The 26,729-nt window shown below is 43.1% G+C and overlaps 1 protein-coding gene across 3 annotated transcripts in view; it reads left to right on the top strand.

Moving 5' to 3' along the window:
* The window catches only part of LOC143805159 (metabotropic glutamate receptor 6-like), a 122,858-nt gene that overhangs the window by 60,515 nt on the left and 35,614 nt on the right, over nucleotides 1-26,729 (top strand). Inside the window, exons 1-2 of one of the 3 annotated variants that reach the window (XM_077284106.1) lie at nucleotides 1,821-2,102; nucleotides 6,302-6,873. In XM_077284106.1, coding sequence (XP_077140221.1) covers nucleotides 6,391-6,873 — 483 coding nt within the window. In that variant the 5' untranslated portion in view covers nucleotides 1,821-2,102; nucleotides 6,302-6,390. Of the gene's footprint in view, nucleotides 1-1,820; nucleotides 2,103-5,887; nucleotides 6,040-6,301; nucleotides 6,874-26,729 lie in introns of those variants that run through there. The other 2 variants (XM_077284107.1, XM_077284105.1) reach the window with 2 other exon arrangements.

Genomic DNA, 26,729 nt, shown 5'->3' with positions numbered 1-26,729 from the left:
GAGTACCCTCTTTCTATATACTATACTTCTCCTTTCCTGGTACTCCCGTTTTGTTTTGCCTGTATTAGAGTCCAGTTTTTCTATCACAATACTTCACTTATACTATTATCTGTCCCTTTGTAGTCAGTTGTCCTAGAGCCCCCTCTCTTTCTATATACTATACCTCACGTTTTAGTGTTCCTCCCTTTCTGTTCACCTGTCCTAGAGTACCCTCTTTCTATATACTATAATTCTCCTTTCCTGGTACTCCCGTTTTGTTTTGCCTGTATTAGAGTCCAGTTTTTCTATTTTTTCTATCACAATACTTCACTTATACTATTATCTGTCCCTTTGTAGTCAGTTGTCCTAGAGCCCCCTCTCTTTCTATATACTATACCTCACGTTTTAGTGTTCCTCCCTTTCTGTTCACATGTCCTAGAGTCCCTTCTTTTTATATACTATACCTTACTTATCCTAGATCACTCATTCTTATCCCCATAGCTTCCTGTCCCTTCTTTGTATTCACCTGCACTTCACCTGTTCTGGTGCTCCAGTTTTCTTCCACCTGTCCATGAGCCCCTCTTTCTGCTACCTATCCCCCCTGTAACCTAGTACACCCATTTCTATCCTTAAGGTACCTTCACACGAAACGACATTATAACGATATCGCTAGCAATCCGTGACGTTGCAGCGTCCTCGCTAGCGATATCGTTTCGTTTGACACGCAGCAGCGATCAGGATCCTGCTGTGATGTCGCTGGTCGCTGAATAAAGTCCAGAACTTTATTTGGTCGTCCGATCGCTGTGTATCGTTGTGTTTGAAAGCAAAAGCAACGATACCAGCGATATTTTACACTGGTAACCAGGGTAAACATCGGGTTACTAAGCGCAGGGCCGCGCTTAGTTACCCGATGTTTACCCTGGTTACTAGCGTAAAATGTAAAAAAAACAAACAGCACATACTCACATTGCGTCCCCTGCAGTCTGCTTCCTCCTCTGACTCAGCGCCGCAAAGTGAAAGTGAAAGCAGCACAGCGGTGACGTCACCGCTCTGCTCTCACTGTACGGCGCTCAGTCAGTCAGGAAGTGGACGCAGGGGGACGTGAATGTAAGTATGTGCTGTTTGTTTTTTTTAGATTTTACGCTGGTAACCAGGGTAAACATCGGGTTACTAAGCGCGGCCCTGCGCTTAGTTACCCGATGTTTACCCTGGTTACCAGGGGACCTCGGCATAGTTGATCGCTGGAGAGCGGTCTGTGTGACAGCTCTCCAGCGACCAAACAGCGACGCTGCAGCGATCGACATCGTTGTCGCTATCGCTGCAGCGTCGCTTCGTGTGAAGGTACCTTTATACCTTACTGAAAAATTCTATATCCCTTCCTTGAAACCACGCTTTCTGTGATCATTGCAACCCCCTGATAATTCGATATACAGTACAACAATTTTATTTTACTTCACCTGTGTCCACCCTTATTTCCAACCATTTATTGAAGCCTGGCCTGTGCTATATCGGAAGCAGTTTCCACCTGTTGTTCACAATCAGTCCCTCTTGTTGTGCGTTTTCCTGTGCACCCCCCACCCTTTTGCTGTCAATCATGCCGATGCTCCAGGCTGGAATATAATGGAAGAGCAGCAGCTTTTGCCCATGGTAAATCTGTGCAGCTTTTAAAGGATTTAGTGCCACTCAAATCGTAAAGTGACCTCAGAGGGAAGAGGGGGGAGAGTGTGCACTCACATCTACAGCCCAGAGTGTCAGTACCACTCGGATGAATGAGAGACACCAAGACAGGGAAAAAGGGATGAGACAAGCAAAGAGAGTGGCGCAGGCATGAGACAGGCAAAGAGAGTGGCGCGGGGATGAGACAGGCAAGGAAAGTGGTGCTGGGATGAGACAGGCAAAGAGAGGGGCATAGGGATGAGACAGGCAAAAATAGAGACAATAATACAAGGAGCAGCACGGAACTAAACTGAAACTGTAGACATTTCAGCAGGTGCAGATTGTAAAGGGTTATATTATCCCATGCAAAGTGTGGGACTATTTGTATATGTATTTAATCAAAAGAAGAGGAGGTTCTTCTACTTATCACAAAGTTACCGTCGTTCCCTAAACTTCCGACAACACCTGTAAGTAACTTGGATACATGTTGTGTGTGTGTGTGTGTGTGTGTGTATATAATGGGTGTGTATATTTGATATATAGTGCAAATATGTAGCACACAATCTAAATGATATATTTAACACAATAAATTATACATATGTATTATTGTAAATATATCATTTAGATTTTGCTTACGTCATAACGTGCAAATATAAAGATGTGATCTGTTCACATTGGACGTACAGTCACCTGCAGTGACGATTTTCCCCCATGTCTACCTTACGGATATATTTGTGGTATGAGCGGTGCATGACGATCTCATGGAAGTTGCTTGTACATGATAATTGTTTTCAGTGCGTTCTAATCTGTTCCTGTTCCATAATTCCCATTTGTTACTTATGTTGAGGCGATTGTTCGTACTGTGAATGACTGACTGACGATTACATCTCCATGTTCTAGATCACCAATGCTCAGAATTACTGGTCTTATCGCTGCTCGCAAATCATACAGGAAACACATTGGTGGAGAATCTTCCTGATTGCTTCACAATAAATCTTCCTCCTAAAATCCAGAAGTTGTTAAAATAAAATTCTATTCAGTTATTATTTTATCTGATCACTACAGCGCTCGATGACTTCTGTATAATGGTACCATATTGGTTATCACCAAACATTCCTGCAAAGTGATGTAATTTAAGAAATGATTATATACCCCAACCTGACACAGACTTTTATTTACAGGTGAGTTTTAATTTTAGAGGCAAATAACATACCGCCATTGCACCTACTTATCAATGGGTGTATTATCATTTTAATACCCTTCATGGGTTCATAAAACATTGCTATTTATTAGAGAGAGTATTCTGGCCAATAACTCACTAATATCACCCTCTACGGGTGATCTATAATGATTGCTTTCATGTTTCCAGATGTTGTCAAGACTTGTCACTAGCGGTTATTTGGCACCCCTGTGCTATGAGAATTATTACCCACTACACACCGGTCTCTTGTTGAGTTTTGCTATAGATAGGTGTTATGTTACTAGTTTTTTTGTATTCTGCATAATTACAGTGGGTATGGAAAGTATTCAGACCCCTTTAAATTTTTCACTCTTTGTTTCATTGCAGCCATTTGGTAAATTAAAAAAAAAAGTTATTTTTTTCATATTAATGTACACTCTGCACCCCATCTTGACTGAAACCCCACCCCAGAAAAGTAGAATTTTTGCAAATTTAATAAAAAAGAAAAACTGAAATATCACATGGTCATAAGTATTCAGACCCTTTGCTCTGACACTCATATTTTAGTCACATGCTGTCCAATTCCTTGTAATCCTCCTTGAGATGGTTCTACTCCTTCATTGGAGTCCAGCTGTGTTTAATTAAACTGATAGGACTTGATTTGGAAAGGCGCACACCTGTCTATATAAGACCTCACAGCTCACAGTGCATGTCAGACCAAATGAGAATCATGAGGTCAAAGGAACTGGCCAAGAAGCTCAGAGACAGAATTGTGGCAAGGCACAGATCTTGCCAAGGTTACAACAGAATTTCTGCAGTACTCAATGTTCCTAAGAGCACAGTGGCCTCCATAATCCTTAAATGGAAGAAGTTTGGGACCACCAGAAGTCTTCCTAGACCTGGCCGTCCAGCCAAACTGAGCAATCGTGGGAGAAGAGCCTTGGTGAGAAAGGTAAAGAAGAACCCCAAGATCACTGTGGCTGAGCTTCAGAGATGCAGTAGGGAGATGGGAGAAAGTTCCACAAAGTCAACTAATCACTGCAGCCCTCCACCAGTCGGGCCTTTATGGCAGAGTGGCCAGACGGAAGCCTCTCCTCAGTGCAAGACATATGAAAGCCCGCATAGAGTTTGCTAAAAAACACATGAAGGACTCCCAGACTATGAGAAATAAGATTCTCTGGTCTGATGAGACAAAGATAGACGTTTTTGGTGATAATTCTAAGCAGTATGTGTGGAGAAAACCAGGCACTGCTCATCACCTGCCCAATACAATCCCAACAGTGAAACACGGTGGTGACAGCATCATGCTATGGGGGGATTTTCAGCTGCAGGGACAGGACGACTGGTTGTATTGGAAGGAAACATGAATGTGGCCAAGTACGGAGATATCCTGGATGAAAACCTCTTCCAGAGTTCTCTGGACCTCAGACTTGGCCAAAGGTTCACGTTTCAACAAGACAATGACCCTAAGCACACAGCTAAAATAACCAAGGAGTGGCTTCAGAACAACTCTGTGACCATTCTTGACTGGCCCAGCCAGAGCCCTGACCTAAACCCAATTGAGCATTTCTGGGGAGACCTGAAAATGGCTGCCCACCAACGTTCACCATCCAACCTGATGGAACTGGAGAGGATCTGCAAGGAAGAATGGCCGAGGATCCCCAAATCCAGGGGTGAAAAACTTGTATCATTGCCAAGAAGACTCAAGGCTGTTCTAGTTCAAAAGGTGTTCTACTCAATACTGAGCAAAGGGTCTGAATACTTATGACCATGTGATATTTCAGTTTTTATTTTTTAATACATTTGCAAAAATTACTACATTTCTGTTTTTTTCAGTCAAGATGGGGTGCAGACTGTATATTAATGAGAACAAAAATGAACTTTTTTGAATTTACCAAATGGCTGCAATGAAACAGAGTGAAAAATTTAAAGGGGTCTGAATATTTTCCGTACCCACTGTATTTTTGCTCAGAATTCTATTAGTATTTACGAGTTGATCGTTGATCTCTTGTTGCTTATGGGAAACCATCAACAAGCTGCGATTGTATCTGTTATTGTTAGTACGTGTTCCAGTTTAATACATTGGTCAGAATGGCTTATGAATCTGAAAGCCTCTTTAACACCCTAACAACCTGATCTCCGCAAATAATATTGGAATACAAGAGTCCCAGATTGAGAATTATAAGAATGCTTTCTTTTTTTTTAACGATCATCTTTTAAAGATCAGTTTTAATTCTTCTGACGCTCCTAAACACGTGTCATCTTAATCCACTTTATCTGACCCTTTTGATTCATTTTTGACAGCAGGGCAGTCCGTTAGTTATTCATGGCTGTCTATTGTATGGAAGTGAAACATTCACATTATACCTTTTACAGTCTCTGATGTAGCTCTTGTAAGATACTGGTTTTATTGGAGTATCCCGCTGTTGCAATGCGCTTTGTGGGCAATAATCCCTGGGAAAAGGTCTGCAAATTAGCTCTTTTTCTGAAAAAAGACACCTGTAATTGAGTTACACCTTCCTCCTTACCATAAAGGGATGTTGTCTGAACCGGTCCGACTTTTTGAAATCCCAACAGTTTGAAAAACTGAACTTCTTGGTGGAACCACTGAGACCCCCATGATCTAAAAGCACCCCTGGTGCTTATTCCCCCATTCTAGAGGTTAATCGAGTGTAGTCAACATCCATTCTAGTGAATAGCGCTCGGGGCATCAGATTCTCATAAATTGTCGACACTTTCGAATCAATATACGGTACCCCTTTATTTTAGAGACCGCTTCATAATTTTCGAGTATTCAGCTCTGCTACATCTGTATATCATGGTGACCTGCGTATTGGACACCAGTAATCAGCATTACGACGCTGCAGTGACATTGTAAAGATTTTACGGGGCTGTATGTGTCCTCTATCACATTGCTGTACCTATCAGGGGCTATATATGTCCTGTGTCACATTGTGGACTCGTCAGGGGCTATATATGCCCTTTATCGCTTTGGTTTGATGCTCTTGCACTATGAATGCAGTATCTCATTTTGTTGTTTAGTGCAGTGGATGCTGCCTATTCTCCAGGAGATGTACATTTTGGTTACTAGATTTCAGATGAGTCGGAGAGCGCTGTGGAGAAAGCCGTGCAATCTGTGGGTTCTCTTAGATATAAATAGGATTTAAAGAATAGATGCAGAGATGGCCTCGGGCACACAGTCACTGGCAGGCTCTGAACTGACTGTACGTCTCTCTCTTCCCCCTCGTTCTGAATCCTGTGATGGTTCACATACATTCATTTTCATATTTTTCCTCCCTTTCTTTTCCTTTTTCCATATCTGTCTCCTTCCTTCTGTCCAGCCTTCAATACCCCTACAAATGTTACGGTAACCCCCAACAGTCATCATCTTGTCTCCCTGTAGAGTCTAGTTTATAATTTAGCCTAAACCCCCTTGTTTTGTGATTTCTTGGACCTTCATCATTTTCTTTTCTTTTTTCTCCACAGACAGCTCCCAATAATACGTTTTTGGATATAGCCTGAATGAAAGAAACAACAGGATTGTCAGTCCTCCTTGGAGGGGATCTCAGAAAGATATGGGACCGCCACCATCGCCCAGAGCACTTTTCTTTTTCTTCCTCTTACAGAGGGGAGTTGAGGCCCAGCAGAATACTCAGCCTCACTCAATTAAGATAGATGGGGACATTACTTTAGGAGGTTTGTTTCCGGTCCATGCAAAGGGACCTGCTGGAGTCCCATGTGGAGAAATAAAGAAAGAAGCCGGAGTTCATCGAATGGAAGCTTTGTTATATGCGTTGGATCAAATCAATGGGGATCCCGAACTCCTTCCTAATTTAACACTTGGGGCGCGTATTTTAGATACATGCTCACGGGACACCTATGCTCTGGAGCAATCGCTAACGTTTGTACAAGCCCTGATCCAGAAGGACACTTCCGATATTCGGTGCTCCAATGGAGAACCTGCCATACTCAGCCGTCCGGAGAGGGTTGTTGGAGTTATCGGAGCCTCTGCCAGTTCAGTCTCCATCATGGTGGCCAATGTGCTGAGACTGTTTGCTGTAAGAAATTCTTTATCATTCTTAGATATATCCCCTCCAGCATCCTTCAGGATGATTAAGGCACAGTTCACATCACTCTTAGAGCCTTCAATCAGACGTATGCCAAGCATTCAGTGGCACACATCGTCCATTGATTTCCATGCTAAAAAAAAATGTAATGCTAGCATCTAACTTGTTGTGAACAGTCTTATTTTGTATATGTCCCAGTGATTACATATCCCTAATGCAGTGAATCACTTTTGTTTCCTGCAGACATCTTTTTTTTTATCATATCATACATATATATGCCATTACCATTCGACTTTTGGGGAGTCCAACTGCACAGAATACTGATAGAGTCTAACCTGCTGATCGCTGTGTCCGACTATTCTATTTCCCACAGTCCCATAGACAATGAATTGAGTGGAGGTCGAGCATGTGCATCTCTGCTCCCAGGATCCAGCACCTCGTTCTCGGGATTGCTGGAGTTTCGAGTGGCTGGACACACAGAAATCAGTAAGTTAAACCCTACCCTATGACAAGGGAATAACTTGCGATTTTGGAAACAGTCCTTTAAGCTTCAGTGACATAAACTGGTGAACACATATTATCGATCCATTTGCTGGCACCACAGCAGGGCATTTCGTTGTGCGATGATCCCAGTGTGGTGGGTGGATAATGCTACACGCTGAAAAGTGACTTCTAGCTCTTGAGGTCCTGTCCTGTTCATTAAGTCATTTTATGTCTGTAGTTATATTTTGGCCTGGTCATGTTGTGGGGGGAAAAAGCAAACTAAAATGTTTTCCATGTTCTTTTGCCGCTTGGTCTTTATTGATTTTAAGAGATCACATTTCGTCTTTCAGAAAGATCACAGCAGCTGCTGAGCAAGTATCTGATTTCTGTACAGAATGAACAAAAAATGTTTTTCTTTTCTCAAGCAATGGATAAAAACAAGTGCATCTCCAGCTAACAGAGATATAACTCTGGGTGCACAATTAATACCATATATAATTCATATCTAAGCATATGTATAGTTAAATGAATAAAAACAAGGAGCACTTTACATTGCTACATCACCTATGGACTACTGCCATATGTGTCCTTTATTAAGTGTAGGAGTGTTTTCATCTTGTGTACCACTTAATCACAAAAAAGGGGTGCTGGTAGCATATTTTAGGGGTATCTAAGAGCATGGAAGGGAGTAATTATAGTATTCAGCTCTCTAGCTCCCAAATAGCTGTGTGCTTGCCATAGTTTCAACCAGTCTGGAAGAGCAGCTCTGGAGCACAAACTGCTGCTCCAACATAGGTAAAATTGTCCAAAAAAGATCACTAGCATCCAGAGGTGTATCTAGCCTTTCCTGCACCCGGGGCAAAGGATCAGTTTGCCCCCCCCCCCCCCCCCCCCAACCTCCCCCCTCTTCCAAAACCTCCCCCCCCAAACCTCCCCCCGAAAAAAACCTCCCCCATTTGAACCTAAACTCTATTGAAACTGTATGACCAGGCCAAGGTACATTCCTGAATCTCCATAATGTTAAAATAGATACCAATAAAAGTAAAATTAATTGAGACATCAGTAGGTTAAGTGTTTTTGAATATCCATGTTGAATCAGGAGCCCCATATAATCTTGCATAAAGGTTAATAATGGCCCCATAAGATGCTCCATTGACACATTTGCCCAATATAATGCTGCAGAAACGTTGATTATGGCCCCATAAGATGCTCTATACAGATACTTGCCCCGTTATAGTGCTGCACAAATGTTATGGCCCCCATATAGTGCTGCACAAATGTTATGGCCCCATAAGATGCTCTATACAGATACTTGCCCCCATATAGTGCTGCACAAACATTATGGCCCCATATAGTGCTGCACAAACATTATGGCCCCCATATAGTGCTGCACAAATGCATACCTCCCAACTTTTGAAGATGGGAAAGAGGGACAAAGTTTGCTGTGCGCCGCGGCAAATTTTAGGCCACGCCTCTGACCACACCCATTCATAATTAGTCACACCCATATCCACGTCCCAACCACACCCATTTAGCACTGCTGATCACACTGTTTTATATACAATAATTATAAACAAAAAAAAAATATGGTCACACAGTGCTCCGTACTGTATAATGACCCCACATGATGCTCCATACTGTAAAATGGCCACACACAGTGCTCCATACTGTATTATGGCCACACAGTGCTCCATATTGTATAATGGCCACACATGATGCTCAATACTGTATAATGGCCACACATGATGCTCCATAGTGTATAATGGCTGCACATGATGCTCAATATTGCATAATGGCCACACATGATGCTCCATAGTGTATAATGGCCACACATGATGCTCCATACTGTATAATGGCCACACATGATGCTCAATACTGTATAATGGCCACACATGATGCTCCATAGTGTATAATGGCCACACATGATGCTCCATAATGTATAATGGTCACACAGTGCTCCATACTGTATAATGGCCACACAGTGCTCCATACTGTATAATGGTCACACATAGTGCTCCATACTGTATAACGGCCACACACAGTTCTCCATACTGTATAATGATTCCACATGATGCTCAATACTGTATAATGGCCACACATGATGCTCCATACTGCATAATGACCACACATGATGCTTCATACTGTATAATGGCCATTGGCCACACATGATGCTCCATACTGTATAACGGCCACAGATGATGCTCCATACTGTATAACGACCACACATGATGCTCAATACTGTATAATGGCCACACAGTTCTCCATACTGTATAATGATCCCACGTGATCCCCCTCACTCCTGTATGCATGGCTCATATTCCCCCCCCCGTATGCATGGCTCATCTCCCTCCCATCCCATATACATGGCTCATATTCCCCCTCCTGTATGCATGGCTCATATTCCCCCTCCTGTATGCATGGCTCATATTCCCCCTCCTGTATGCATGGCTCATATTCCCCCCTGAATGCATGGCTCATATTCCCCCCTGAATGCATGGCTTATCTCTCCACCCCCCCGCTCCCGCTCCCATCTTGCATGGCGCGCCGGCTTATGTCCTCCTTCATCCCCCCGTCCCTCATACTCACCTGTCCCTCATACTCACCTGTCTCACATCGCGCGGCCGCGCCGACATCCCCCTCGCTCTGTCCCGACTCCCGGCGCAGCACCTTCTTCCTGCGTGAGCGGTCACGTGATACCGCTCATTAAGGTCATGAATATGTGCATATTCATGACCTTAATGAGCGGTACCACGTGACCGCTCATTCAGGACGAGCTGTGTACGCCGAGACCAGGCATCGCTGGAGCAAGGTGAGGTGAGTATCGTCTTCAAGGACGGAGGGAGGGAGGGCGGACGGAGGGAGGGCGGACGGACGGACGGAGGGAGGGCGGACGGACGGACGGAGGGAGGGCGGACGGAGGGAGGGAGGGCGGACGGAGGGAGGGAGGACGGGCGGGCGGACGGAGGGAGGGCGGACGGACAGACGGAGGGAGGGAGGGCGGACGGACGGAGGGAGGGCGGGATCAGCAACAAAACCGGGACAGTCCCGCACAATGAGGGACGGTTGGGAGCTATGCAAGCGTTATGGCCCCCATATAATGCTGCACAAATGTTATGGCCCCATAAGATGCCCCATACAGATATTTTCCCCATTTGCTGTTGCTGCGATAAAAAAACCCAAAAAAACACATACTCACCTCTCTGTCGCTCAGGCCCCCGGCACTTTCAATATTGACCTGCTCCTCGTTCCATTCGCCGCTCCGTCTTCCACCTCCTCTGCACTGACGTTCAGGCAGAGGGCGCGCACTAACTACGTCATCGCGCCCTCTGACCTCAGCGTCACTGCAGAAGACGGAGCGGCGGCTGGAACGAGGAGCAGGTGAATATTGCACAGCGCTCCCCTCCCCGTTATGCTCACCTGCTCCTGGCGCTGTGCAGTCCCTGCTTCCCCGGCGCTGCTGCTTCTTCCTGTACTGAGCGGTCACCGTTACCGCTCATTACAGTAATGAATATGCGGCTCCACCCCTATGGGTGGGTGGAGTATAAACGGAGCAACTTGAAGTTGTGGTGCCACCTGCAGGTTATTGTTTTTTTTTCTGCAGGTTTCTGAAAATGAATGTTTAATCTGTGTTTATTGATCAAATCGTAAATGTGTGGTTTGTTTTTGTCTTTTCTTGCTGAAGGGGACAAGTTTACCTTTCAAATGGTGTATTATTTGTGTGTGTGGGGCAAAGTAATCATCGAAAAAGCAGTGCATGTTTACAAATGTGTTTGCATATGTGACTCACCTGCAGTAAAGTGTCAGGAAATGCACACATTCATTAGCAGCAAAAGTCTCACTCAGATCTTATCATTTGTATTGAAGCAACAACTATTCACATGCAAAACTCATTGTGAAGGGAGGTGAGCTGTGACATTGAGTATTGTGATTAGTGTTGAGCGATACCGTCCGATACTTGAAAGTATCGGTATCGGAAAGTATCGGCCGATACCGGCAAAGTATCGGATCCAATCCGATACCGATACCCGATACCAATACAAGTCAATGGGACTCAAGTATCGGACGGTATTCCTGATGGTTCTCAGGGTCTGAAGGAGAGGAAACTCTCCTTCAGGCCCTGGGATCCATATTAATGTGTAAAAGAAAGAATTAAAATAAAAAATATTGCTATACTCACCTCTCCGACGCAGCCTGAACCTCAGCGCGGGAAGCGGCAGCGTTCTTTGTTTAAAATTCGCGCTTTTCTTTCCTTACGTGAAGTCCCGGCTTGTGATTGGTCGCGTGCCGCCCATGTGGCGGCGACGCAACCAATCACAGCAAGCCGTGACGTAATTTCAGGTCATTCAGTATTTTAAAATTACGCTCTGGTTTTGTGATTGGTTGCGTCGCAGTCACATGGGCGACGCAACCAATCACAAGCCGTGACGTCACGGGAGGCTGGACACGCGTGCATTTTAAAATGCCCGCGAGTCCAGCCTCCCGTGACGTCCCGGCTTGTGATTGGTTGCGGCGCGGTCAACCAATCACAAGCCGGGAGGCTGGACACGCGCGCATTTTAAAATGCCCGCGAGTCCAGCCTCCCGTGACGTCCCGGCTTGTGATTGGTTGCGGCGCGGTCAACCAATCACAAGCCGGGACGTCACGGGAGGCTGGACTCGCGGGCATTTTAAAATGCGCGCGTGTCCAGCCTCCCGGCTTGTGATTGGTTGACCGCGCCGCAACCAATCACAAGCCGGGACGTCACGGGAGGCTGGACTCGCGGGCATTTTAAAATGTGCGCGTGTCCAGCCTCCCGTGACGTCACGGCTTGTGATTGGTTGCGTCGCCCATGTGACTGCGACGCAACCAATCACAAAGCCGGGACGTAATTTTAAAATCCTTAAGGACCTGAAATTACGTCACGGCTTGCTGTGATTGGTTGCGTCGCCCATGTGACTGCGACGCAACCAATCACAAAGCCGGAGCGTAATTTTAAAATACTGAATGACCTGAAATTACGTCACGGCTTGCTGTGATTGGTTGCGTCGCCGCCACATGGGCGGCACGCGACCAATCACAAGCCGGGACTTCACGTAAGGAAAGAAAAGCGCGAATTTTAAACAAAGAACGCTGCCGCTTCCCTCGGTAAGGTGCAGGCTGCGTCGGAGAGGTGAGTATAGCAATATTTTTTATTTTAATTCTCTCTTTTACACATTTTTACATTAATGTTGTTTCGATACCGATACCCGATACCACAAAAGTATCGGATCTCGGTATCGGAATTCCGATACCCGCAAGTATCGGCCGATACCCGATACTTGCGGTATCGGAATGCTCAACACTAATTGTGATTAGTAGATCCTATTATCAGCTGTGTATAGAGTAGTTACCTGCCATGATAGTCTGGACTCTGATGATAATGAACTTGCTGAATACTCATCCTGAAAGGACAGGGATTAAGTGTCTAAAATAGCTCTGTGGCCAGTATTGTTTTATTAACCCCTCTTCGACATTGGATTTTTCAGTATACCCTATTTTGCAGCGTGTTTCTGCAAATGAACGTAGCAGTACATCCTGGCAATTATGCGTGCACAGGAGTTGGGAGCTCAGCTTAAGTGATAGTCAAGTTGTGGCTGTAATAGCCAGGGTCAGTTTCTCCTGTTACCCTTGTGAAAATGAAAAATTTGGGTCTAAGGCAACATTATTTTGGAAAAAATGTAATTTGTATTTTTCAAAGCCCAATGTTGAACGAATTTGTGAATCATGCGTGAGTTCAAGATGCTCACTGCACCCATAGATGAATTCTTTGATAGGTATAGTTTCCAAAATGGTGTTATTTGTGGAGGGGTTCCTACTGTTTTCATACCTCTAGGGCAGGGCCGCCTCCAGGTTTTTGAGGGCCCCGGGTGAAAGAGTCTCAGTGGGCCCCCCCTTTAACACATACCACCATTCATGATTGCATATAACAAAGCCATGTAGTATATAACACAGCCCACGTAGCATATAACAGCCCATATAGTATATAGCACAGCCACATATTATATAACACAGCCCTCGTAGTATATAACAGCCCATATAGTATATAGCACAGCCACATAGTATATAACACGGCCCATCTAGTATATAGAACAGCCATGTACTGTAGTATATAGCAAACCCCACGTAGTATATAACAGCCATGTAGTATATAGCACAGACATGTAGTATACAGCACAATCCACGTAGCATATAACAGCCCATATAGTATATAGCAAAGCCCACGTTGTATATAACACACCCATGTAGTATATAGCACAGCCCACGTAGCATATAACAGCCCATATACTATAGCACAGCCCACATAGTATATAACACACCCATGTAGTATATAGCACAGCCATGTAGTATAGAGCACAGCCCACGTAGCATATAACAGCCCATATACTATATAGCACAGCCCACGTAGTATATAACACACCCATGTAGTATATAGCACAGCCATGTAGTATACAGCACAGCCCCCCTTCCCCCAAGAATGGCCCCACAGTCCAGTACTCACTGTTATAGTTACAAAAAAAACCACTCCTCACCTCTCAACGTGCCTGCGCTGCGCGCTGCTCCGGTCTCGGCGGCTGCCGCTGCACTGCCTTACACACAGCGAGTGCGTGATGATGTCATCGCGCACCCGCAGCGGCAGTGTCAGAGACAGAGTGGGGAATGATGGGAGAGGGAGCGTCAGGTGACGCTCTCTCCTCCATCATTTGCTTTGAACTTTACCGGCAGACACCGCCGGTATAGTTCAATGCGGCGGCGGGGGAGTTGGCGCTGGCGACAGGCGGGCCCCCCTGCCTCACCGAGGCCCCATAGCGGCTGCTGATGTGCCCCTAGCTGAGGGCCCCTGGGGGAGCGGGGGCCCTAAGCAGCTGCCTGCCCCTAATGCCGTCCCTGAATGGCCCCCCTGTCTCGCCAGGGCCCCGGCACTTGCCCAGGTACGCCGGGTGCTGACGTCGGCCCTGCTCTAGGGCTTGGTGTCACGATATGGTATGAAATATCATATAAGTTTAGTTCTGTTGCTAGCAAGCTGTGGGTTAAAACCCCCCCTTCCCTTTCACTCAGCCAAGAGCTGCCTTGCCAATGTATGTGAGAGGGGAGTTTTATTGAAGAAAGGCATTTACGACCGGCATTTCCTGCCGTGTAAGCTCGTGTCCAGGTATCACTGGACTAGAAGCTTCTAGAATCATGAAAGTCTTTTGTTCTGTTTTTGGAAGATATTAGGCAAATCGTTTAAGTTAAGACCACGAAAACATATATTTGTAATCTCCATCGAAGGAGCTACCCATCACTCTAAACATGAGCTTTTAACTCCATCAGGGGAAGAAGTAGGGATTTCTCTGTAAATATACATCCCAAATAGGACATATTTGATCTCACTAGAATGCCAGCGATAATACGAGATGAATGAGGGGTATGGTGCGATGATGATATGTTCAGCAGCGGAATTACAAGTCTTAGAAAGATTTAGCTTATACTTAGTCAGAATGCAGAGAGAGGAGGGACTGGGATAGCCAGCCTTTTTGGTGATGTCACCAGGTTAAACTATAACTGTTTTGGCCGGACTCCAGCAGTGACTCTGTTGCTGGAAGAACATGGGGGTCTGACCTGAAGAGCTGTACCTCATGCATTGGGATTTTTGGGAGCCCCTCCCCCCTAGCATGGTGTTTGCCTGAACTGATATGAACTAAGAACATGTGAGTTATCTTTTCTTCCTTTAATCCCTTTATTTTCATAATTACCTTGTACATATTTGCAATTGTCTCACTTGTAACATCTTTGTAAAAAATTTTGATAAACACTGCATAAACTTTATGGGTATATTATTTCATGCCAGTTATTTCTCCATGCTCTAAAAACGTACCCTGTCTCTTGAAGGGAAAGTACGCTACTGTTTTGGGGTTTGCTTCGGACCCGTTTAATCGAGGCTGGTGGCAGTGATACCGTGTACTGTGCAGGCCTTTGGGTTTCACTGTAGCGACTGCGGCTTGATAATTATTGTTCCTGCCTGAGTGGGAGTAGTTATCCCACCGCTGCCACCAATATGTCACGATTCACACCGCGACTGTCAAGATCCCTTAGCCGCTGCCCACAATATGTCACGGATCGGGGTAACTTTAGACCAGCAGACGGCTATCACATGTGCAGAGGGGCTTATCCTAGTTATCCCTCCACTGCCACAATGTGATGAAAAGAACACACACAAGGTTATTGACCTCTTAGTTTACAGCAGGGGCTTATTTTAGGTATCCCACTGCTCTTCAATATACCATGAACTGCAGGGATTTGTGTATATCCCGCTTACAGTTCCACTTAACACTTGCAGCTCTCTGGCGCCCCCCTTACTCTCAGGTCAGATTAGGTACTGCACCTAGGGTAATTGGTCGCCAGAAAGGCTGCCTGCTATGTACTGGCTATTGGGCGCGCTGCAGCGACGCGATAACTACTCCCACTCAGGCAGGAACAATAATTATCAAGCCGCAGTCGCTACAGTGAAACCCAAAGGCCTGCACAGTACACGGTATCACTGCCACCAGCCTCGATTAAACGGGTCCGAAGCAAACCCCAAAACAGTAGCGTACTTTCCCTTCAAGAGACAGGGTACGTTTTTAGAGCATGGAGAAATAACTGGCATGAAATAATATACCCATAAAGTTTATGCAGTGTTTATCAAAATTTTTTACAAAGATGTTACAAGTGAGACAATTGCAAATATGTACAAGGTAATTATGAAAATAAAGGGATTAAAGGAAGAAAAGATAACTCACATGTTCTTAGTTCATATCAGTTCAGGCAAACACCATGCTAGGGGGGAGGGGCTCCCAAAAATCCCAATGCATGAGGTACAGCTCTTCAGGTCAGACCCCCATGTTCTTCCAGCAACAGAGTCACTGCTGGAGTCCGGCCAAAACAGTTATAGTTTAACCTGGTGACATCACCAAAAAGGCTGGCTATCCCAGTCCCTCCTCTCTCTGCATTCTGACTAAGTATAAGCTAAATCTTTCTAAGACTTGTAATTCCGCTGCTGAACATATCATCATCGCACCATACCCCTCATTCATCTCGTATTATCGCTGGCATTCTAGTGAGATCAAATATGTCCTATTTGGGATGTATATTTACAGAGAAATCCCTACTTCTTCCCCTGATGGAGTTAAAAGCTCATGTTTAGAGTGATGGGTAGCTCCTTCGATGGAGATTACAAATATATGTTTTCGTGGTCTTAACTTAAACGATTTGCCTAATATCTTCCAAAAACAGAACAAAAGACTTTCATGATTCTAGAAGCTTCTAGTCCAGTGATACCTGGACACGAGCTTACACGGCAGGAAATGCCGGTCGTAAATGCCTTTCTTCAATAAAACTCCCCTCTCACATACATTGGCAAGGCAGCTCTTGGCTGAGTGAAAGGGAAGGGGGGGTTTTAACCCACAGCTTGCTAGCAACAGAACTAAACTTATATGATATTTCATACCATATCGTGACACTTGGCAAATGTGACAAGGTGTCCACAATCTATTCCAGCTAAAATTAAGCTCAAAAATTCAAATAGTGTTCCTTCCCTTCTGAGCCCTACTGTGCGCCCAAACAGTAGTTTTCCTCCACATATGGGGCATTTTCTCCCGTTATCCTTGTTAGAATGAAAAATTTGGTTTCAAATCAACATTTTCCTGGAAAATAACAATTTTTTAAATTATTTATTACCACTTTTTTTTAATTCCTGTGAAGCACCTGAAAGGTTAACAAACTTCCTAAATGTGGTTTTTAATACCTTGACAGGTGCAGTTTTTAAAATGGGGTTAGTTTTGTTAATTTTTGTGACAAATGGATCCCCAACAGTCACTTCAAATGTGGAGTGGTCCCTAATGAAATAGATTTTGTGAATTTTATTGAAAAAATGCTGCTAAACCCTTCTATATTTAACAATTTTTTTAAAAAATGATGCTGATGTACAGTAGACATGTGAAGAGTGTAAATTATTACTGTATATACTCATGTATAAGCTGAGTTTTTCAGCACTTTTTTTTGCTGAAAAAGACCCCCCTTCGGCTTATACACAAGTCACAGTCCCACTTACCTGTTCTCCTTTGCCGGTCTCTGCTGGTCATCTGCGCGTGCCTACAGCCTCTGCCAGTGTTCCAGTGACTGCTGATAGGGCTGGCGGTTGGCCTTGGCCCCAGGGCAAGTGCCGGAGTCTGGGGCCAGGTGCCTGTGCCTCCGCTTGCTCAGGCCCCCGGCACTTGCGATATTCTCCTCTCCCTGTTCCACTGCTGTGATGTCTTCTGCGTTCTCTGACTGTGACGTTTAGGTCAGAAGGTGCGATGACGTGATTAGTGTGCGTCCTCTGCCTGAACTGTCAGTGCAGAGAGACGGCGACGCTGAGGAGCATCGGTCAGTAAAGAGAGTTGAGTATTTCATTTTTTTTGCAGTATAAACTGTGCATTATATGGGCATCTTATGGGGCCCATCATGAACTTTATGGAGCATTATAGGGGGCGTATTTTGTATGGAGCATCTTATGGGGCCCATCTTGAACTTTATAAAGCATCTTATGGGGCCCATCTTTAACCTTATGGAGCATTATATGGGGCATATTTTATATGGAGCATTATATGGGGCATATTTTGTATGGAGCATCTTATGGGGCCCATCTTGAACTTTATAGAGCATTATTTGGGGCATATATTGTATGGAGCATCTTATGGGGCCCATCTTGAAATTTATGGAGCATTATTTGGGATGTATTTTGTATGGAGCATTTTATGGGGCCCGTCTTGAAATTTATGGAGCATTATATGGGGCGTATTTTGTATGGAGCATCTTATGGGGCCCATCTTGAACTTTATGGAGCATCTTATGGGGCCCATCTTGAACCTTATGGAGCATTATATGGGGCGTATTTTGTATGGAGCATCTTGTGGGGCCCATCTTGAACTTTATGGAGCATCTTATGGGGCCCATCTTGAACTTTATGGAGCATCTTATGGGGCCCATCTTGAACTTTATGGAGCATTATAAGGGGCATATTTTATATGGAGCATCTTATGGGGCCCATCTTGAACCTTATGGAGCATTATATGGGGCATATTTTATATGGAGCATCTTATGGGGCCCATCTTGAACTTTATGGAGCATTATTTGGGGTGTATTTTGTATGGAGCACCTTATGGGGCCCATCTTGACCCTTATGGAGCATTATATGTAGCATATTTTATATGGAGCATCTTATGGGGCCCATCTTGAACTTTATGGAGCATCTTATGGGGCCCATCTTGAACCTTATGGAGCATTATATGGGGCGTATTTTGTATGGAGCATCTTGTGGGGCCCATCTTGAACTTTATGGAGCATCTTATGGGGCCCATCTTGAACCTTATGGAGCATTATATGGGGCGTATTTTGTATGGAGCATCTTGTGGGACCCATCTTGAACTTTATGGAGCATCTTATGGGGCCCATCTTGAACTTTATGGAGCATTATAAGGGGCATATTTTATATGGAGCATCTTATGGGGCCCATCTTGAACCTTATGGAGCATTATATGGGGCATATTTTATATGGAGCATCTTATGGGGCCCATCTTGAACTTTATGGAGCATTATTTGGGGTGTATTTTGTATGGAGCACCTTATGGGGCCCATCTTGACCCTTATGGAGCATTATATGTAGCATATTTTATATGGAGCATCTTATGGGGCCCATCTTGAACTTTATGGAGCATTATTTGGGGTGTATTTTATATGGAGCATCTTATGGGGCCATCTTGAACTTTATGGAGCATTATTTGGGGTGTATTTTGTATGGAGCACCTTATGGGGCCCATCTTGACCCTTATGGAGCATTATATGTAGCATATTTTATATGGAGCATCTTATGGGGCCCATCTTGAACTTTATGGAGCATTATTTGGGGTGTATTTTTTATATGGAGCATATTATGAGGCCCATCTTGAACTTTATGGAGCATTATATGAGGCATATTTTATATGGAGCATCTTATGGGGCCCATCTTGAACTTTATGGAGCATTGTTTGGGGTGTATTTTGTATGGAGCATCTTATGGGGCCCATCTTGAACCTTATGGAGCATTATATGGGGCATATTTTATATGGAGCATCTTATGGGGCCCATCTTGAACTTTATGGAGCATTATTTGGGGTGTATTTTGTATGGAGCATCTTATGGGGCCCATCTTGAACCTTATGGAGCATTATATGGAGCATATTTCATATGGAGCATCTTATGGGGCCCATCTTGAAGTTTATGGAGCATTATATGGGGCATATTTTGTATGAAGCATCTTATGGGGCCCATCTTGAACTTTATGGAGCATCTTATGAGGCCCATCTTGAACTTTATGGAGCATTATTTGGGGTGTATTTTGTATGGAGCATCTTATGGGGCCCATCTTGAACCTTATGGAGCATTACATGGGGGATATTTTATATGGAGCATCTTATGGGACCCATCTTGAACTTTATGGAGCATTATTTGGGGTGTATTTTGTATGGAGCATCTTATGGGGCCCATCTTGAACTTTATGGAGCATTATAAGGGGCGTATTTTGTATGGATCATCTTATGGGGCCCATCTTGAACTTTATGGTGCATCTTATGGGGCCCATCTTGAACTTTATGGAGCATCTTATGGGGCCCATCTTGAACCTTATGGAGCATTATATGGGGCGTATTTTGTATGGAGCATCTTATGGGGCCCATCTTGAACTTTATGGAGCATTATTTGGGGTGTATTTTGTATGGAGCATCTTATGGGGCCCATCTTGAACTTTATGGAGCATTATATGGGGCGTATTTTGTATGGATTATCTTATGAGGCCCATCTTGAACTTTATGGAGCATTATTTGGGGTGTATTTTGTATGGAGCATCTTATGGGGCCCAACTTGAACTTTATGGAGCATTATTTGGGGTGTATTTTGTATGGAGCATCTTATGGGGCCCATCTTGAACTTTATGGAACATTATTTGGGGTGTATTTTGTATAGAGCATCTTATGGGGCCCATCTTTAACTTTATGGTGCATTATATGGGGCGTATTTTGTATGAAGCGTCTTATGGGGCCCATCTTGAACTTTATGGAGCATTATATGGGGCATATTTTCTATGGAGCATCTTATGGGGCCCATCTTGAACTTTATGGAGCATTATTTGGGGTGTATTTTGTATGGAGCATCTTATGGGGCCCATCTTGAACCTTATGGAGCATTATTTGGGGTGTATTTTGTATGGAGCATCTTATGGGGCCCATCTTGAACCTTATGGAGCATTATATGGGGGATATTTGATATGGAGCATCTTATGGGACCCATCTTGAACTTTATGGAGCATTATTTGGGGTGTATTTTGTATGGAGCATCTTATTGGGCCCATCTTGAACTTTATGGATTATTATAAGGGGCGTATTTTGTATGGAGCATCTTATGGGGCCCATCTTGAACTTTATGGTGCATCTTATGGGGCCCATCTTGAACTTTATGGAGCATCTTATGGGGCCCATCTTGGACCTTGTGGAGCATTATATGGGGCGTATTTTGTATGGAGCATCTTATGGGGCCCATCTTGAACTTTATGGAGCATTATTTGGGGTGTATTTTGTATGGAGCATCTTATGTTGCCCATCTTGAACTTTATGGAGCATTATATGGGGCGTATTTTGTATGGATCATCTTATCGGGCCCATCTTGAACTTTATGGAGCATTATATGGGGTGTATTTTGTATGGAGCATTTACCAGTAGATGGTATGACCTTTTTTTTAAGGGCATACAAATTCAAAGTTTGAAAATTGTGCATCTTTCAAAATTGTCATCAAATTTTCATTTTTTTTTCATAATTAAACAGAAATCATATCACCCTAAATTTACCACTAACATGAAGCACAATGTACCTTGAAAAAGCAGTCTCAGAATCAGTGGGATACATTGAAGCAATCAGGAGTTATTACCACATAAAATGACAGTGGTCAGCATTGAAAAATTTGGCCTAGTCCGGAAGGTGAAAACAGGCTTTGGCGATCAGGGGTTACAGATTGGGGAAAAATAACATGTAACTCAAAAAAAGTGATTTAAACAATTGGGGTTTTTTTAATGACACTTTCACTTTAATTGCTTCGTGACACAGTCATTGGTCCCTTTTACTAGGGATTGTGTGCACTTCTGAGGCAGTGTCACCCGTCCGAGTCCAAGAGGGAAAAAGCTGTGTCTAAGTAACGTTGGAGGCTGATAGATAGACAGTGTGGACCATAGACATCTGCGCTTTCTCACTATATTAAAGACCTGCAGGACAGTCACTTGCAGTGTACCACGGGCCGGGTGAAAACATATATTCTGCTGATGGAGGTACTTGCAGGGAATATAAGCATGTGCTGTGTATGGACAGCTAAAGTCACTCATTTTCAGAATGTAATATACTGTACTTGCAGTCAGATTAGTAATCAGCTGAGCATTACCTTTCTAAACGTTTAGTATACATTACACCACAAGCTAGAAATGGTTATTTCTTCCTTATACATGAAATGACAGTAGTGCCAAATCTCAGACGGTTTCCATCCTAGCTGCTAAAGTTATCAGTTATGATTATTTGAATGGTTTTATCAAATTAGTTTGAAAAATTTCATCTAAAGTAGAACATTTTTATGTGATTGATGCAAGTGATTATATACCTTTTTAAAGTCATGACTGCCGATCGCTTTCATAATTTACAAGTAAATGTAGTATGGACTATTTGTACCTATAGAAGAAGGCAGTAAAGCAGCCCTATCTGTGCCAACATCCTGTGCAAAAAGACAAGGTGGCTGATCTGTGCCATTATTTACTCACTGGGAGGCACTACTGTATGTGCCTGCATCATTTATAGAGATAGACATGGAGGCATTACTATATGTAACACCATCATTTATAGAGATAGACATGGAGGTATTACTATATGTTCCTCCATCATTTGCAGAAACAGACATGTAGGCACTACTATATGTAACACCATCATTTATAGAGATAGACATGGAGGTATTACTATATGTTCCTCCATCATTTATAGAGATAGACATGGAGGTATTACTATATGTAACACCATCATTTATAGAGATAGACATGGAGGTACTACTATATGTAACACCATCATTTATAGAGATAGACATGGAGGTATTACTATATGTTCCTCCATCATTTGCAGAAATAGACATGTAGGCACTACTATATGTAACACCATCATTTATAGAGATAGACATGGAGGTACTACTATATGTGCATACATCATTTACAGAGATAAACATGGCGGCACTACTGCCACTATACAGTGGGTACGGAAAGTATTCAGACCCCTTTAAATTTTTCACTCTTTGCTTCATTGCAGCCATTTGGTAAATTCAAAAAAGTTATTTTTTTTCTCATTAATGTTCACTCTGCACCCCATCTTGACTGAAAAAAAAACAAATGTAGTCATTTTTGCTAATTTATTAAAAAAGAAAAACTGAAATATCACATAGTCATAAGTATTCAGACCCTTTGCTCAGTATTGGCTAGAAGAACCCTTTTGAGCTAGTACAGCCATGAGTCTACTTGAGAATGGTACAAGTTTTTCACCCCTGGATTTGTGGATCTTCTGCCATTCTTCCTTGCAGATCCTCTCCAGTTCCGTAAGGTTGGATGGTGAACGTTGGTGGACAGCCATTTTCAGGTCTCCCCAGAGATGCTCTATTGGGTTTAGGTCAGGGCTCTGGCTGGGTCAGTCAAGAATGGTCACAGAGTTGTTCTGAAGCCATTCCTTTGTTATTTTAGCTGTGTGCTTAGGGTCATTGTCTTGTTGGAAGGTGAACCTTTGGCCAAGTCTGAGGTCCAGAGCACTCTAGAAGAGGTTTTCATCCAGGATATCTCTGTAATTGTCTGCATGCATGTTTCCTTCAATGACAACCAGTCGTCCTGTCCCTGCAGCTGAAAAACACCCCCATAGCATGATGCTGCCACCAGCATGTTTCACTGTCGGGATTATATTGGGCAGGTGATGAGCAGTGCCTGGTTTTCTCCACACATACCGCTTAGAACTATCACCAAATAGGTCTATCTTTGTCTCATCAGACCAGAGAATCTTATTTCTCATAGTCTGGGAGTCCTTCATGTGTTTTTTTTTTAGCAAACTCTATGCGGGCTTTCATATGTCTTGCACTGAGGAGAGGCTTCTGTCAGGCCACTCTGCCATAAAGGCCCAACTGGTGGAGGGCTGCAGTGATTAGTTGACTTTGTGGAACTTTCTACCATCTCCCTACTGCATCTCTGGAGCTCAGCCACAGTGATCTTGGGGTTCTTCTTTACCTCTCTCACCAAGGCTCTTCTCCCACGATTGGTCAGTTTGGCTGGACGGCCAGGTCTAGGACGACTTCTGGTGGTCCCAAACTTCTTCCATTTAAGAATTATGGAGGCCACTGTGCTCTTAGGAACCTTGAATACTGCCAAAATTATGTTGTAACCTTAGCCAGATCTGTGCCTAGCCACAATTCTGTCTCTGAGCTCCTTGGCCAGTTTCTTTGACCTCATGATTCTCATTTGGTCTGACATGCACTGTGAGCTGTGAGGTCTTATATAGACAGGTGTGCACCTTTCCAAATCAAGTCCTATCAGTTTAATTAAACACAGATGGCCTCCAATGAAGGAGTAGAACCATCTCAAGGAGGATCACAAGGAAATGGACAGCATGTGACTTAAATATGAGTGTCTGAGCAAAGGGTCTGAATACTTATGACCATGTGATATTTCAGTTTTTCTTTATTAAATTTGCAAAAATTTCTACATTTTTTTTCAGTCAAGATTGTGCAGAGAGTACATTAATGAGAAAGAAATGAACTTTTTTGAATTTAGCAAATGGCTGCAATGAAACAAAGTGAACATTTTTGAAGGGGTCTGAATACTTTCCATACCCACTGTATGTAGGAAAAATCCTCTGTGTTTCCTAGGTGACATATTGAGGACATTTCATATGCTCGTCTGACCCCCGGCGTACAGCTAGATCAGCCGCAGAGATAGCCCCTCACAACCTATAAACTAGATGAAATTAATGTGCATAACTTCAATAAAATTAAGTAGAAAACAAAGGATCGTACAGGCTAAAATTCTAACTTTTTGGGTTTTTACTTCCCCTGTGGGAGATATTTAGTCCATAATGCATTAATCAATCCCTAAGGAAACTAGATTGATGGCGTAATGTCGGGACAATTACCAGAATGCACGATTACCATGTGACGACTATATTCAGCCCGTTGCTGTAGTCCGTGTAGATGCTTTCCACTAATATCTGGCCGAGGGCCCTTTTTGCTCCTGGCTTTAGATTATCTGTGTGTGTCAGGATAGAGACCTTGTAATGATTTAGGCTAGACGTGCTCATGGTAATCAAATTAAATGCGTAAGGCTCGCTCCGCTCCGCTGGCAGAAGGCAAGGTTACAGATTATGTGGGTAGTTCATGACACCCACTCTCCAAGTGCTAAACTAAGGATTATCTTTGTATGTCACAGAAGAGATAACTCTCAGTGGAAAAAACAAAATTATAATCTTGTAGTTATAATACCTTTTAATGGCTAACAAAAGCCATTTTTGTTAGCCATTGAGAGGTATCATGACTACAAGATTATTTTCTTTCAACAGAAGAGATATACACATACAGACGCTGAAGCCTTTTTTCTTTTTTTAGCCATGTCGAATTATTTCCGCTTATTATCTAAAAACAATATCAGAATAAATAACATCGTAGACGTACATGATGATAAATGGTTATTTTATACCAGGAAACCACTTTCGATAAATCTGTAAATATTAGCACAATATTTTAACGTGAGAAGCACTGTACGTTTTTGGTACAGTCAAAATGTCAGATTTGTTACTGAAAATTTTGTGACTGTGACTTACTGAAGAACGTTAGGTCTGACAACTTAGATCATCTACAAAGCCCAACCTTTATCTGGTCTTCATAGGTGGTCGGTAATTATGCAATACTATCGTATCAAGCAATCATATACAGTTTAAATCACCCCTATCCTCTAAATGTAAATAGCAAAAAAAACAAAAACTATTTCTTATCGCTGTTTGCAAAATTGTCCAAATTAATAAGATTCAAATGTTTATCCTGTACACAGAGTGTCAAAACCAAAAAAAATGGCAGAATGGCTGATGTTTTGTTACTTACCTCCCCCCAAAAATCGGAAAAAAAACAAATATAAGAAAATATAAACAAAATCAAAGAATAAAAACTACAAGTCTTACCGAAAAAAAAAACAAGCTCAAAAACTGCTCTGTTGACAGAAAATAAAAATATTGATGGGTTTTTAAAGTTTTTTATTGTTTTTTAAATTAGTAAAAATATGTGTAATTTATATATATATGTGTGTGTATGGCACCCTTGAAATTGTTCTAATAAAATAAGCATTTCTCCCAGGAAATTATTGCAATTACACATGTTTTGTTATACATATATTTATTTCCTTTGTTTGTATTTGAACAATGCAAAAAATAAAACACAGAAAAAATTAGGCATTAGCATGTGATGCTCGTTCAAAATCCCCTGTGGCAAGTAACAGGTGTGGTCAATATGAAAATCACACCTAAACCCAGATAAAAAGGAGAGAAGTCTTTGCATTGTTTGTCTGTGTGTGCCACACTAAGCATAGAGAATGGAGAGGGGAGAAGAGAACTGTCTGAAGTCATGAGAACCAAAATTGTTAAAATATCAACAATTTCAAGGTTACAAGTATCTCCAGTGATCTTGATGTTTCTTTGTCCACGGTGCGCAACATAATCCAGACATTTACAACTCGTGTTACTGTATCTAATCTCCGTGGACGGCAGAGAAAAATTGATGAATGGTTGCAACACAGGATAGTCCGGATGGTGGATAAGCAGCCTCAATCAGGTTCCAAAGAAATTCAAGCTGTCCTGCAGGTTCAAGGTAGATCAGTGTCAGCGTGAGCTATCCATTGACATTTGAATTAAATGCTCTGGCAGGAGACTCAGAAGACCCCACTGCTGACATAAAAAAGCTTGCCGGCAGTTTGCCAAAACAAATTTCCTCTGGGAAAGTGACTGATGAACAGATGAGACCAAGATAGAGCTTTTTGGTAAAGCACATCATTCTACTGTTTACCGAAAATGGAATGGGGCCTACAAAGAAAAGAACACAGTACCTGAAGTAGAAAATGGTGGAGGTTACAAGATGTTTTGGTGTTGTTTTGCAGCCTCTGGCACAGGGGGCCTTGACTGTGTGCAAGGCATCATGAAATCTGAAGATTACCAAAGGATTTTGGGTCGCAGTGTAGTACCCAGTGTCAGAAAGCTGGGTTTGTGTCCTAGGTCATGGG

Source organism: Ranitomeya variabilis, chromosome 2 (assembly GCF_051348905.1).
Source record: "Ranitomeya variabilis isolate aRanVar5 chromosome 2, aRanVar5.hap1, whole genome shotgun sequence".
Taxonomy (NCBI): Eukaryota; Metazoa; Chordata; class Amphibia; order Anura; family Dendrobatidae; genus Ranitomeya; species Ranitomeya variabilis.
Note: the sequence above shows the minus strand (reverse complement) of the source record. Positions and strands in the feature narration are given on the sequence as shown.